Source organism: Chaetodon trifascialis, chromosome 12, assembly GCF_039877785.1.
Source record: "Chaetodon trifascialis isolate fChaTrf1 chromosome 12, fChaTrf1.hap1, whole genome shotgun sequence".
In the NCBI taxonomy this organism is placed as follows: domain Eukaryota; kingdom Metazoa; phylum Chordata; class Actinopteri; order Chaetodontiformes; family Chaetodontidae; genus Chaetodon; species Chaetodon trifascialis.
In genome coordinates this window covers 15,862,610-15,878,011 of record NC_092067.1, presented here as the reverse complement: position 1 = coordinate 15,878,011, position 15,402 = coordinate 15,862,610, and the positions used below count along the sequence as shown (strand labels likewise).

Below are 15,402 nucleotides of genomic sequence, written 5' to 3'. Positions count from 1 at the left end.
TTGTATGTGAAACTGTGTAATCTAGCTGGTCTGAGGTAACATGCGGTAAATCTCTCGCATCGCAATCTTAATGTTTTGACTCATCTGCAAAGTGCTGATGGCCTCAGTGGAACGGCTTTACTTCCTCTGTCTAACGGACACATCCATATCATAAACAGCACACACAAGTGAAGCGGTAGAGCAGAGAGCAGAGATGAGTCACATCAGTTAAGGTAAATGTGTGATGGGGAGGATGAAAATGACCTGTTTCAAATAAACTGCTCAGGGAAATTCTGCCTCACTACGTGCAGCAATGTGCACAGCTCTGCACAATCAGTGCTTTCAGAATTACAACTGCCATGTGAGACACTTTGTACTGAGAAAAACAGCATCTGTCTATCATGAAAAAACAGCTCACTCCATGAAAAACAGTTTATTGACCACTGATATCACTTATTTATATACAGAATAAATAGTGCAAGAGAAAAGATACAATGCAATGGCATGAAATCTGAGCAACAACACAAAACAGTTTCACATTAATCCAAAATATGAATCTAAATAACTGGATGGTTTCAAAATCGAACGTAGGTCTTATTTTACAAAAGCAGTATCACATTTGTTAATATTTAGCAATTTCATATATAATATATAAAAAAGACACCAGTCAGAAATTGCACGTGGTGATCACTCCTCTTTGGAATGACTGATAAGTCTTTTATACACTATAATTTCTCCTCCATGTCACCTGTCTGATTGTGGGATTAGAAGATATGACACAATAGAAAAAATAGAAGCTTGGCTCAGCATAGATCCAACATCAGGTAAAAACAAATTTACTTTACAAGTATTTTCAAAGGACACAGGCAGAGCCGCACGCTTGAATACTGCATTTACACTATCTGTGATCTGCAACACATAAAGTCGAATGATTCCATGATTAAAGTCAACTAATCATTTCACAGAAAGAAAGAAAACAGCTGATATTAGCCAAGAGAGCAACAGGCTACTGTACATAGCTTATTTTCAAGAGGCAACACAGCCGATGCTACATATCATCCAGTAATCATGACACCTTCATAACAGCAGAACACTCGTATGTGTCAACACTAAGCAGCTACATGAAAGCCTGTAACTCAGCTAACTGAGGATGCAGAGCTGGACGTGAACTAAAAGCCATGATGGACAGGAAAGGTTTCCTCCACAGCACCGGTTTCATAAACACCGAAACAATGACTAATCACATTCACATCTTGAAATACAGGACCACTTGACATGATATGAAACACACGCAGTCACGTGCACAAACACGTGGGCTTGTACAAGCACGCATGGTGTACAGATTTACCCGAGGGCGCTTTCCCTAAAGCTGTTATGACAAGGCTTTACAGGCCTCATCAGACAGGGACTCTAGTGATCATATGTGCATCCATCAGCCAAACTGTGCTCCCCGAGTGAAGTCGCTTCAACTGATTTACTGGTTACCTTTTACCTTCATCAAGATCTGATCCTTAGATCCTTATCTTTATCATAGTTATTTGGTAAAATGAGAAACCTGCTGTACAACAGCATCAGGCTTATAAAATGGAGATGGACTGTATGTAGGTGTTACATTTAAGCTGATGTTAATAAAACTGAAATTTACTTAGAGTTCAATTCCTCTGAAGTTTTGACTTGTTAAGTATGGTAGCTAAGATTTCATCATTTCAACAACATGCTTCCAGTGTGAATAAATATATTTGAGAAATACAAAACATAACGTTCACATTCACAAATTGAGCTTTTGTTTGTCGACAAACTAGAATTCACCTGTCAGAAAGCAGCTTTTTTCAGTAACTGAAAGCTTTAAATGTGCAAAATTTAGGAGTTCATCGCTGTGCTGCTGATCCCATGAGGCTGCTAAAATGTGGTGAGACGAGTTCATAATTGTTACCGCTTATCAGTCTAAACATTCAAAGTTTGGCCTGAGGGTGGTGCCAGTGGGGGGGGGGGGGACAAGTTTACAGTGAAACCAGACTTAACAAGGCTTATCTCTTATTAGATTCAGCTGTACTGACTTAAAGTCAGAGGATCATCAGAATTATTAAAAAACATGACCGGTGGTCATGACTGTCTGTGCATAAAGTCATCGCGATCCATTCAATACTTATCGAGGTATTTGTACCAACAGAACGAGCGACCAATGATCCGATTTACTGACTCCTCTGTGGAGCCACAGTGGTTCGTCATCGCACTGAAAACTCATATTTAGCTAAAGGACGTCTTCCACTTGGAAATGCACAGTTGTTTTCCTGTTAGGTATATAGTGACCTTTCCACAAAACTTTCAACAAACCATTTATCTGTAATGGTGCTGTAACCTATGAAAGCTGAGAGACAAGCGAGAAAAAAGTCTGATGATCCATTTTCCAAGTCTGGTCTTAATTAATGCTTAATGCTTTTTTTGTCCGGTGTCTACGACTTAAGAAGGACAATCTTTCTACGTTCCTTAAGTTTTAGCTTGTTAGAATCCTATTTGTTTTGTTGTTGTAATACTCATTTGGGCCACAAGAGGCTGAAGTGCACTGCAAATAGCAGAAGTTTGACTTCAGGGCTTTCTGCCAGACAGCCTTTCTAACAGATGTTTAACATTGTGAAAGGGTCTACTTTAATCCAAACCATGATCTTTTCCTAAACCTAGTAAACCGAGTAGCTTTGGTGCCTAAACCTAACCAAAACCACTGAAAACTGAAAATAATTCTAAAAATGAAAAGTCCATGAAGTCTGTAAAACAATAACTCAATGACTTTTGATGTAGCACAGGAGATGAATCTCAGTCTCCAGGGGGAACTTTCTGTGTTTGACCAATTAACCCTCCACAACCTCCTCCACCTCAGTATTATAACAACAAACAACTGAAAGAAAAATTAAGGATTTCAGAAATTCAATCCTTGCAAAACCCTTTTTTCCACCTGTACAGACTTTGGAAACAGATCACCACAAGTTTTTTTTCACTCGCCCCTCAGGGCTACCGAAGCAATAACTATGGAAAAGCACTTCAAAACAGTAAAGCTCTAATTATCAGAGACAGTCTGTACGTGTGTCATTTCAAACGAGTCAGTACCAGTTAGGATGACTTATCCCGTATCCTCTGTGATTGTCAGTTAGCACACTACCTACTCAGCAGCACTGTGTTTGCTACACGATATGGCACAAAAACATCACAATGTGCAACTTTAAGCTTTGGGCACTTAAATGTCTGAGGTAGCAAAATAATCTGTATATACATTATACATATTCTTATTGCATATGGCTCTTCCTTCAACTGTTTGGTTCAAATTGTTTTATTAGGTGTCTACATGCAAAGCAGCCACAGACACCCCTCCTACAATACTTTGGCACATCAAACAACCTGATTCTGCTCTCTGGGGGTGAACAGTGTGGTTGTCATCCTGAAGAGGGCAGCCTCAGGCAGTTCGAGCAGTTTCTCCCTGTTTGCCTCCAACGACTGTCAGTCCATCGTGTTGCACCAGTGCCAGCACCGGTGCCGATCTGCAGGGCAACAAATCAATCTAATCTTTGACGTCCTTGATGACAGACAGCTGAGACACAGTTTTCTTGACCCGCAGAGCAGTGAGTCGAGCAGAAGGGTTGGCGTACCAGCACTCTCTCATCAGTTTGCCCATCACACGCAGAGCCTGGTGTATCAACAAGGACACAGTATTATTTAATATAAAAGCCAAAATGTCACTTTTTTCATACTTGAACTTGAGCAACATAAATACCAAGAGCTTCAGTTATACATACATCAAATCTTCCATTACTTTGATTGACAGTAGATTAAGTTTTTGGTGCCCAAATATGAATAATGTCATATGTGAGAATAGTGTCTTAGCACAACAATTCCTCTATTAAATATTGGTTCAAAGTGAAATGAATGGAAACATATCCAACCAAAGCACTGACTACAGTGCTTCCAGTCACCAGCAGGGGGAGCGCTAATGCTACAGTCCATTAATTCAGTCAGTGAAAAGGACGATTCAGGGAACTGAGCTCAAAAATTCATTCATACATGTACTGAAACCAGATTCATTCTGCAAACACAGTGAGAATGTTTCTATTTTGTATCTGACTTTTACAGTTTCAAACACACATTAGTGATGAGTTATTATCATTCTGTCAGTGATAACTTACAACCAAATTACAACCAATGATTCCAAAAACTTGCCACACTGTGTAAAACATGAATAAAAACATTGCACATTGCAATCATTTGCAAATGAGCGGTGTTCCTGAGCCCATGCAGTAATATCCTTTATCCAATCATGTGTTCATAAAGTGGTGAACCTTGCTCCATCCTTGTTTGTGAACAGCTAAGCCTTTATATTTTACACAGCACCCCAACTCTTTTGAAATCAGTTATGACAGATTTGTCTGTCTCACCTCGCAGCTCTGCCACTGGTTGGGAATGTTGGGTCTGAGTTTCTGCTCACACACCACCTTCCTCATGTCCTCGATGGTTGGATCAGAAGGCACCAGGTCATAATAAGGCAGCTGGAAATCTTCTTGAAGTCCTGGGAAAATGACAAAGATGGACAGTTTGCTGATGGTGCTGATCTTGCTGATGACTTTTCCATCAAATATTTCGATAAATATCAATAAACGAGTGGGTGTATATGTGCACGTGTCATTTAAAGTACCCCTAACAGAGCATCTTCGGGCCAGTTCCCAGAACACTAAGCCCAGTGAGTAGATATCCGCCCGCTTGAATGACTCAAAGCTGTGCATATTGATTGTCTCATCCAGGATTTCCGGGGCCATGTACCTGCAGAGGAAAAAGTCATTAAGGCTTAATGAAATAAAAAGGCTAGTACTTCAAATATCCTTGACTGATTTGCGAGTGGGTTTGTTCTAGATCTCTGTCCCATCAGAACGGAAAATCCTAAATATGGAGCAACTGCAAAGAAACAAGCTCAGCTCATCACTCTGCACATAAAGAGACTCAAACATCATGTTTCTAAAACCCAACTGACAGCACTCACTGGTGATTTCACTTTACATAAAGATAAAATACTGTATGTTTTTGTATGACTTGTATCATCTCTGCATCAGTCCTGTTTGCTGTCTAATACAAAATAACTTAATGACTTTTGTTCAGCATTTTTCTCAACAGACCTTCAGCCACACTGTTCATTTCATTACTGCACTGTGTACACACCCAGCTGAGACGACTGACAAACAGCATATTATTTTACGAATCACTAGTGGGGCTGAAAGTGCATAACGCAGAGGAAATTCACAGGATTATGGTTTCTGCTCTTTTTTTCTTTTTTTTTGCAGAAAAAAGCCTGGCTCACTCCATGCTGTGAGCAAGTTAATAGTATTGGCCAAAAATTTTAACATGTTGACTGAGCAGAACTTCAGAAGCTGAACACCATGCAAACTCTATGGGAAGTCTAGCATTTCAAATAAATTGGACCAGGTTTAAAGTCGCTGCAGCTTCACTTCCTATTTCTATTTTTTGCATGTTAATTATGTGTCGCCTTGTGATGTAAATCCAACCTCTTGGTCCCCACTCTGTGGTTGGACGGGATGTCGATGGTGTTGGTGGTGGAGTCATGTTTCACAGCCAAACCCAAATCTGCGATGACTGCTGTGCCGTTCTTCTTAACCAGGACATTTTTAGACTTTAGGTCTCTGTGAGCGATGGCAGGTTTCCCTAGAAACACGAAGGCCATAAAGAAAGTTTAGGACCAAAAATGTGCTTTAAATCAGCACAAATGTTTTTATCTTGAAGTCATGAAAGTGATGGAAATGAAGGATTAATGGATGCATAAAAAATATCTGCACCAGTGTTGTGTAGTAATCTGTCACAGCCATCAATTAAAGTTAGTATTAATGAAGTAACACAATTGACTTGTATTAGGTTTACTGTGTAATTACTGATACTAACAGTTGATTGACATACTTCGACAACAAACTTCATCATCTGTTCATCTTTGAAGTAATTTATGAAGCCAAATACCAAACATTTGCTGTTTTATATGTTGGATGTGGGCTCTGGGAAACTGTGACACACATTTTTCACTATTTTTGGACATTTTAGAGACTAAATTCCTTTAACGCAGCCTTACCCTGCGTGCCAATGATTTCCATGTGGAGATGTGCCAGACCACTGGCTATGGACAAAGCCAGGACGACCATGCCTTCCACAGAGACTGTGTACCTGTTCAGGTAGTCATACAGGGAGCCATGCTCATGGTACTCTGACACCAACCAGAGCTGGGTCCATGAGCCGTTATCTGCAGCACACAGCGAATAACACAGTCACATGTAGGAACATTTATCACACAACTATAATGTGAATTTGATGACATCTGGTTTGAATCTGACACCTTTGTTGTCAGCAGCGATGAAGCCCAAGATGTTCTCATGTCTGAGCATGATTGTCTGATAAATCTCAGCTTCACGAAACCACGACCTCTCGTCCCTGGAAGAGAAGATCTTCACCGCCACATCCTCTCCTCGCCACTTTCCCCGCCACACCTCCCCAAAGCGACCCTTCCCAATGGTCTCCTGCAGGACTATTGTCCGAGCTATAGTCCGCTGGACTAGCAGTGGCAGACCTGCAAGACACAAAAAAATGACTTCCACCACCAAGACCATGTGCTGATATTTCTATGTAATCATTAAATTTTACTTAACGCAGAAAGAATCAAACAGTCTGCGTCAACATATCTGTTTCTCTGACCTGATCCAGAGCCAGAGGTGCTCATATCATAGATCAGATCCTTAAGACATCTGTCCGGTGACATGAGCATCTGGTCATCCAGAGGCTCCTCTGGGTCCTGCTTGTGGGCTCTGCTGTAGGCACAGCGGTGGCCTTGCACGATGAACACACCCAGCAGGATCCCCACACACAACAGGCAGGAGGGCACCAGGATCACCACAGCGAGCTGCAGGCTGCTCCAGCCGGGTTCTTCCGAAGGCCTTTCTGATAAAACACGCACATCCAACAATGAGAAGGTAGCCAATGCTGTTAGCATACCACTGTTCGCCGAAGGTGAATTCTTAAGACAATCAGTGAAATGACTCACTGAGCACCTTGTGATTTTTGCACCCTCTGGTGGTCATCTGTTATTATGGTATTCAGTGCGTGTTAGGGTTAGTGTAGAGCGGACTGAAATCATCTTCTTAAGAGGACATTATATTATCAGTTGTGGATAACTCCTGCTGAAATATGCTGATGTAGTGTATTTCAGAAAAACACAAGTCTGACCTGAACACTAGCTCAGCAAAATGAAGCCATCAATGTGTCGACAAACTTAAAATTTAGAGAGATGGAAATTGTGCATTTGGCAGACGCAAAGTTACGTCTGCCCATAAATGTCATGAATCAAAGCTGATGAAGAGACACAGAATCTTTTCGTGCCAATGCACGCTCCTCCTTCTTCATTTAAAATAAGTGACATGCACTGATCAAAAACAGGTGCACAATGAGGCCTTGGAATAAATTGTGGGTTTGGCAAAACAAGGTAACCTGGCATTTCTGTCTCTGACCTTCATTCTGCCTGTGGGTGGACAGAAGAGACCTGGACACAAACAAAAACAGCAGAGGCGGTGGGCGCTGTGTTTATATGAGATTTAAAGACATGCACGGTGACCACTGTAATAGCACTGTGGCACAGTACTGCAATTAAATGGGAGGTCTGAGGAAATACAAAGAATTTGGTACTTTGGAAGATACTCACTTGATTTGGCCGACTTAGATTATTGTAGCCTCATTAGGAACTAATAACTGAACTAAAACACCAGCATGAGAGTATTGTTACGATACAGACTTTAAAAAACGAATCCAAGTTTCTTTAGCCTTTCCGACCTCTCAAATCCCCAAAGCATGAAATGTCCACACCCGAACAAGCAGCATGTGCCGATGGCCCAATGTGCAAGGCAACACATCGTGAACTAAACCACAGTTTCCTAAGACAGCCTTAGCCTTTTACCTAAAAACATATCCTGCCATGTGTACGACTGGAGCTCAGCAGATATGATGCAAAACAAGACTCTGCTCTCCTCTGGCCCAAAAACTGCAACTGTTCTTTGACTTAGGTGACTCTGCATGGGTCTAGGATGTAATCTCAGCAGTCGGTGACACAACATCTAAATAAGTGTTTGGAAATTAGGGATAGAAGGACACAGAAACTATCCGTGTCAAAGGACAATGCAGCTACACAAAACAACAAACCGCTACCTTTAACTTCACCTTAATAACACAGTGGATGGACTCACGTGCTGATATTTAGCAGAGCAGTGGAACAGATTGATTCTGGTGTCCCCATTCACAGTCAGCACCATCACAGCCTCAGGGTCCTCATCAACAGTCTGCAGCACTTTACTCTTTAAATCTCCGGCATCACCTCTACATTTAATGAAAGTAACCACTGTCTGACAATGCTGTCTAACTATTACAGACAAATAAATCTGTGGGGATGCAAACTTGTAGGTTTTTTCTTTCACTTGGTGTCAAAGATTATGAAAGGACTGTTTATTTAACACTGTGACCAAAAGTAAATATTGTCAAGAGTTTAAACATCAGGACAAAGTACAGAGCTGTAAGGTGCATATACCTGAATGGATCTGTTTTATATTTTTTTATTATTTACGGTTTATACCCTTAAAAAGTCTGTGTGCAAATTAGAAACAGTCGATAAATCAAATGACAAATTTGATAATAAACTGATCTAAAGTCATCATTTCTGATGTGAAATATTTGCTGGTTTTCATCATCCTGTATGATAATAAACTGAATATATTTGGGTTTTAGACCGTTGGTTGAACAAATCAAGACAACTGAAGACCTCCTGTTGGATAATGAGAATTAATCATCTAATTGACGAAATATTTGGCAGATTAATGAAAATAGTTGACCAGATTGGTGTATTCATGAGAAACTCTATGGACTAGAAAAATGAAATCACTTAGGTGTTTGCAAGCACTGAAATAAATATGAATGCATATAAAGTTCACATGATACGACTGTCATTCTGTCAAAGAGAACACAAAAAATACAGTTCAAACTAGGCTGGTCAGAAGCTGCTCAGTATTGGGAATTACAACGCAGTTACAGAGGCTTTATTTCAATCAATATTTTGGTAAGAAAAATGTCATTAATTTAACAAGGTATGTTAAAGAGAAAAAAAATCCCATACAATACTTTAAACATTAATCTATGTAGTGCAGCAGTGTACCACAGCAAAACCCCCATGAACCACCATGCTAAGTGTAACTCTGACCTCCCAGAGTTTTCCACTGAATTGTATATCCACAGGTGTAAGTAATCCCCCTCTGCTTTAAGGCCAAGTTCCACCCAGTAGAGCTACGAGAGGCTCTTAACTTGCAGTGCACTACATGGCTGACAAAGTAGTATTTATTTATAAATCAGGGGAGGGAGGGGGAGGATCACTAACCGCCGTCCCTTTGCCTCTGCCAGATCTGTTATGTCACAGGATCTGGTAGGATCAGCATCCACCTCGTCTAGCCAGGGCCAGAATGAGTGGGAAATCCCTCACTGATTGGGCTGGTGTTGCTGTCGAATGAATACTGTAACTACTCAACAGCGTCATTAACTGACTGTGTGACTGGATGAATCCATCTTTCCTCTATTTCATACATTTGTCTCTATATGTTCCAAATATTCATCTTGATTGGTCTAAATTAGAACACATTCATTTAAAAACCAGTGATAGAAAGCATCATACTGTCTGTACCTGGATGTAGGTGCAGAGTCTCATTGTTGCAGAAGTCAGTGAAGCAGCAGTTCCTCTTGGAGACATTTCGGGAGCTGTAGCAGAAGACCTGGCCCTTCATCTCAGAGGGCGACAGGCAGGACTTGACGGTCTCCTCCTTCCCGTCAATCAGCATCACAGAGTTCCAGCAGGCGCCGTCTGCGGCCGTCTCACAGGTGTGGTTGGCACACAGCTGGCACACGCACTTCAGACCTGAAACGCATTGTAAAATGGTGAGATAACTGTTTTCTTCAGAGACAATGTAATCATTAAGTAAATCGTCTAATTTAACAGCCAGTAATTCGGTTTCGGTGACCTGATCAACTGACATTATATCTATAGACAAGCTGAGGGCAGTGACATAAGTAAGAACATGCCTACTGCCAAATGTGTTAAGATTTACCAATGTTCAGTACCAATTTGTTAATTTTCAACCATTTAATAATGTTCTGTAACTGGAGTTTAACTCACAAACTGTCACAGCCAGTGGTCTTTAACTCTTTAGAGGCAGGATTCTCCTGTTATGTAAGGAGGTCCATGCTTTTAAAGGGCTGGAGGTGGAGGAACCAGAGTAATGCCTCTTAGTTTAACACCCAGATAATCTTGTATTCTACTTGGAGCTGCTGTCATGCTTTGTTTGATAAGACTGTGAGTGAGTGATAAGCATGGCTGCACTGCTTGCTCACTGGAAGAACCTGGAAATAAATGGGAAGAATATTACATGTTATACAATCAAACTATTAACTACTTTAATCCACACAGGAGCTCAAATGTATAACTGCCTGTGATAAGATAAGGTGAGTAAATCATATTATAAAGTTGTAAAAATCTTCATTTTATACTTCACTGGCACAGCAAAAGCATTTTTGAAATTTTGGCCACACTGAATATTAAATAACAAACTCTTTTGCTCTCATGCAGTTTAATTTACTCAGTGAACAAAAACCTTAACTTTGACGGCTGTCACTTTATATAAACCTGTTGTCACCTGTTTATATGTCACCTGTTTGCACAGGTTTATTCTTGTCACTTCTACATCACTTGGATTTGTTATGTATCAACAAAAACTGTTGAGTGAACATTAATATAACTTCTAAAGAAGTAGATTCCATGATATAAAGTCTTAATGAGTACTGACAGGTAACTGTTGTTCATATTGTCAAAGTGATAGTACGTAAAGCATACGTGAGCGTATACCTTAGTAAACACCTAAACCTACTAAATCTGGCAGTGGCATTTTTGACCACTTGAGGCCTGGAAGTGGAGTAATCCAAGCATGTACACTTAGATTTATTGCAATACTCTTTCCAAGAGGAACACAAGCATTCATAAATATTTTATCTTGGCAGATAAGAACAGACATTAAACTAGATCCATTTCACAACTGGAAGCAACAACATCTGGCTCCTCTCTTGTGATGGTGGTCAGGGTTCATAAACACAAGTGACTCCCACTTTTCTTAACTCCTTACAGAGGTGTGTCATCCATGTAGCAGTCCAGAAAAATGTGAGGGCTACTCGTATAAAAAGAGATCAGGGTGGGACCAAGGATTGATCCCTGGGGCACTCCGCAGTTAAACTTCCCTATTGAACAGATGTGAAAAGAAACATTTGAGAGCCGTCCATGAAATATCCATATAGTGTTGCGTCTCATTCATGATGCTGGAGTGATAAATACTTCAGAAGAAAAGGCTGGCATTGTTCTTAAAGCCAACACAGCCCATGCAAAAAAAAAAACTGTGTTAGTCCATCTCTTAGTGCTATCTTACTTCCCTGTCCTGTTTCTTTGTACACTGGAGGAATGCAGTTTTGTTTCACTTTACACTGGGTACCATATATGGAGATAATGGCAGGATAATAGCTAACTAGAGCTTATAGCACTCAGTCCTAAGTCCATTTGTGCCAACGTACATACACTTTTAGTTTTTTTACACGTCTAAGTAATCTCCTAAATCAGCTGGGCACTTTAGTTTAAAGCGAATGTTACTCATATAGGAATAAAGTGCTGATTAATGCACATCTGGTCCACCGGTGACTATTTACTGTACAGAGATGACCAAAGATTGACTCTAAATAAACAACACTGCCCATGTTCATTGTAATGAAGGAAGATGTCACATGATGTGGTGTACATTTTAGCAGGAATTCATCTTTAGTTTTGGTCCAACCTTATCTCTTAAAGGACAGTGTAAAGGTCCTCCAGCAGTAACACAGACCTCTTGATAAAATCAGCAGGTGAAAAAAGACTTAGGCTTACTGAAATATGGCAAACATGTTTGGGTTTTTGTTTTTTTTACCTGGGAGTTGCTTGGCAACAACTCTCTCAAGGTTTTTAATGAAGTTTTTGCAACTTAAGTATAACAGGGCTGGTCTTTTTTCAAGCTTTTTTAAAGCAGATGAATGACTGAGCATTGCCGTATGTGTTTAATTGCTTCTTTAATAAAGGATTGTGGCAGGGAAGTGATTTATTACAAATATATTGTCATTAATATATGCTCTCTAGTGTTTAGCATCATTTCAAACAACAGGATTTGTTTGGTGAGGAAGCGCCATAAACAACAGAAATACATGTTCAAAACACGACATCCAATTCATTTGATGGTGGTTAAAATATTTTAAATAAACTTAGTATAACATTTTGGTCTGTTTCCTGCTCCATGATTTACATCTGGTCATAGATGTTAAGTGTTATATACTCATCAGACCTAATAGACTTACAGTCTAATATGACACCATAACAAAGTTGCCTCCATTGAATTTCCCACCTTACATTCACACGTCCCTACATCTCACAGCTGCATTTCCCACTCTCCCTGTTTCCATTTTTATGCCTCCATGCTGGAGACAGCTGTGGCCGGAGGCATTATGTTTTCAGGTTGTCCATCAAAGTCTCATGAAGCCACATCTCAGATACGCCTTGAGGGAATTTTCTTCAAATTTACACAAACATTCACTTGGACTCAAGAATGAGCTGATTAGAATTGGGTGGTCAATGGTCAGTGGTCACTGTGACCACACAAAACACATTTTTGATTCAACAATTCATACGCTAATTCTGACAAAAGGATAAAGTGATGGCATGTTACATCTAAAGGGTCAAAGGGTGAACTTCACTGTGACACCATTGGCGGGGGCATGTAACTGTGAGGCAGTGATTGTAGTTATGACATACTGCAGGTGTCCAAACTGGACAGTCCCTTAGCATGTGACTTCATATTGATTTTGGATTCACATCCGTGTATTTTGACACAATTTAGAGCCACAACAAACAAAACAAACTGTGCAAAGACAAGCAGAAATCAATGAAAGTGAATGCAGTAGAAGTCTAACAGCATAGTTCAACAACGGATTATTGTTGCTTTTGTGGCTGTTTGCCCTAAAGGGCGTAAAGGTTGTGGACACAGTTTTGTAGATAAAGCTGTTAGAAAACGTATCACGAAAGGTTCAATCCAATCTTTGAGTTTAAAGAAGCTTCTTGTTACTTTAAATAAAACACTCTGCATATTTTCACACACCCTGGAATGTGTGCACACGTTTCCTTTCACTCTTCCAGAACTCTAATCAGGTTCGGATAGTTCTGCAGCTATCACATCTCCTATAAATGTTTATAAAATGCATCTACTCCTCAGCTTAAAAGTACAGCCTCAGTCAGTCAGTTAGGACTGAATTCCTCCTCTGAGATGTTCAACAAAGCAGGCATGAAGGGATAAACTATTCTTACCAACCTGTCAAGTAATTATTCAGATGCAATTCCAAGTTAGAGAAGTACAGAGCTGAGAGACTTGTATTTTTTTTATTAGCACTGCACTAATACTATTATTATAGAGAGATACAATGCAACCCAATAGTAAAATATACTTTAATTGAACTCTGTATGAAATGCAGTATTACAGCCTGAGGATCACCACTTGCAGTAACTGAAATAAATGACTTGTTGACTTATTATTCTCTTGATTCATCTTTAAAATACAAGAAAATTATGAAACATGCAAATCACACCTTCCTGAAGCCAAAGGTGAAGTCTTCAAATTGCCTTTTTCTGTGTGACAAGCAGCCCAAAACCCAAATATATTCGGTTTCCTATCATGTATGACAAGTAAAAGCTGGAAATCCTCATATTGTAAAAGCTGGTATGGGAGAATGTTTGGTATTGTTTTTCCTTGGAAAATGCCTGAAATGAGTAATCAGTGATCATACAGCTGCAGATTAATTCTGATTAATCAACCAACTGTTCCAGCTGTAATATGAAATTAGATTTTTTTAATCTATTAAGCAAGCAACTTTAATCTGAAGTGTAAATGAAACAAAGCTATTCTACTAAAAACTAAAACAATGGCAGCATGATCTTGCCATACAGCACCAGCACTGGCTGGGAAATGGAAATTAAGAATAAAAGTGACAATATTCTGCATATTTGTGAGAGATTTAAACCACAGGCCTGTCAAACTGTTGTTCTATCACTCAAGCACTCTCTGCTTTAATTTTCAAATAACTTGAAGTTATAAAGTAAGCTATTTTGAACATTAACCCAACACACAATCTCTGAACACCTAGTGCCTTACAGGTACAGACCTCACGTGGAAAATCAGGCTATTTATACTTCCTTCGCATTCAGAGCTTTAACAATAAAAGAAATTAAGAATAATACAAACTGCATGTCTTTTGTTATGTTTGACTTAACAAATGTGATGTTCGAACGCGTGTTCAATCGTGTATCCCTCACAGACAAACTTCATTCATGCTGCTCTGTGACATAACACATAATTCTTGAAAACGGCGTTAAACTGCTGTCTGAGAATCCAATGTGGGCGATTTTAAAAGTCAGCTGAACTACTTCTCTTGGTGAACCACCGATTTACAGCGTGAGCATTTTAACGACTCGCACAAAACTGTAACACAGTGGCATTTACAGAATGAATGCATTAGATTAACGCAGTGCAGAGTGAGTGAGTGTCTGTCAGCTACTGTACCTGCAGTCAGCTGGGCGACGGACAGAAAGATCAGCGCCGCCTGAAAGCTCTGCTTCCCGGGACAAGTCATGGCAAGAGCGGCATCTGCTCCTTCTCGGACGCACCGTTCACGCAGCTACTCTACGGAAAACGCAACGTTGCACATCGCGGTGAAGTCCGTCGCCACGCACCGCGCACAAACGCTTCACAGTAAGTGCGGGGAGGAAACTGGAAAACGCAACGAGAGGCTTTGCTCCGCCTCTGTTGACTGGGATTAAGAGGATTAGCGCTGCAGACCTCTGATAAAGACATGTGAATGAGAGCCAGGGAGAAAGTGTGTTGCACATCCATTTAAGAGCTGCAGGTCCAGCAGAACACCACCTCCCTGTCTGCCTATTGAATATGGAAATGCCATTTAATTCATTCAAGAGGTGTCACTTATTTAAAGTCCTTGCTGAGCATGGAGAAATAGGTCAAATTGTTTGCGTAATGATGAGTACATTGATGTAATCTAGAGTTTTTGTGAGGACATTACAAACTACAAAATTAAAGATCAGTCTGTATACAACAAATAAAGCAGTGAACTCCTCATTGAGCACAACAGACACACACAGTTCAAACAGGATTGTGAATATTAGTGATGCACTGACTCTTCTCTAACTCCATGTGAGCATACTAGTGGGTGAATAAATGGTCTATTCTAACATGCTTT

At 40.1% G+C, this 15,402-nt stretch overlaps 1 protein-coding gene across 2 annotated transcripts; it reads right to left on the bottom strand.

Moving 5' to 3' along the window:
• Positions 1-396: 396 nt before the first annotated feature.
• On the bottom strand, positions 397-15,124 carry LOC139340090 (activin receptor type-1C). Of its 2 annotated transcripts, XM_070975704.1 has the most exons (9): positions 14,712-15,124; positions 9,725-9,955; positions 6,709-6,951; positions 6,353-6,583; positions 6,092-6,259; positions 5,520-5,676; positions 4,658-4,782; positions 4,401-4,531; positions 397-3,655 (listed from the first exon to the last, which is right to left on the bottom strand). In XM_070975704.1, exons 1-9 carry the CDS (start codon positions 14,779-14,781, stop codon positions 3,530-3,532), a joined length of 1,482 nt encoding a protein of 493 aa, XP_070831805.1. In that variant the 5' UTR covers positions 14,782-15,124; the 3' UTR covers positions 397-3,529. The 2 variants fall into 2 exon arrangements, with proteins under 2 accessions (XP_070831805.1, XP_070831802.1); XM_070975701.1 differs by having other exon boundaries at positions 4,401-4,782.
• Positions 15,125-15,402: the final 278 nt, after the last annotated feature.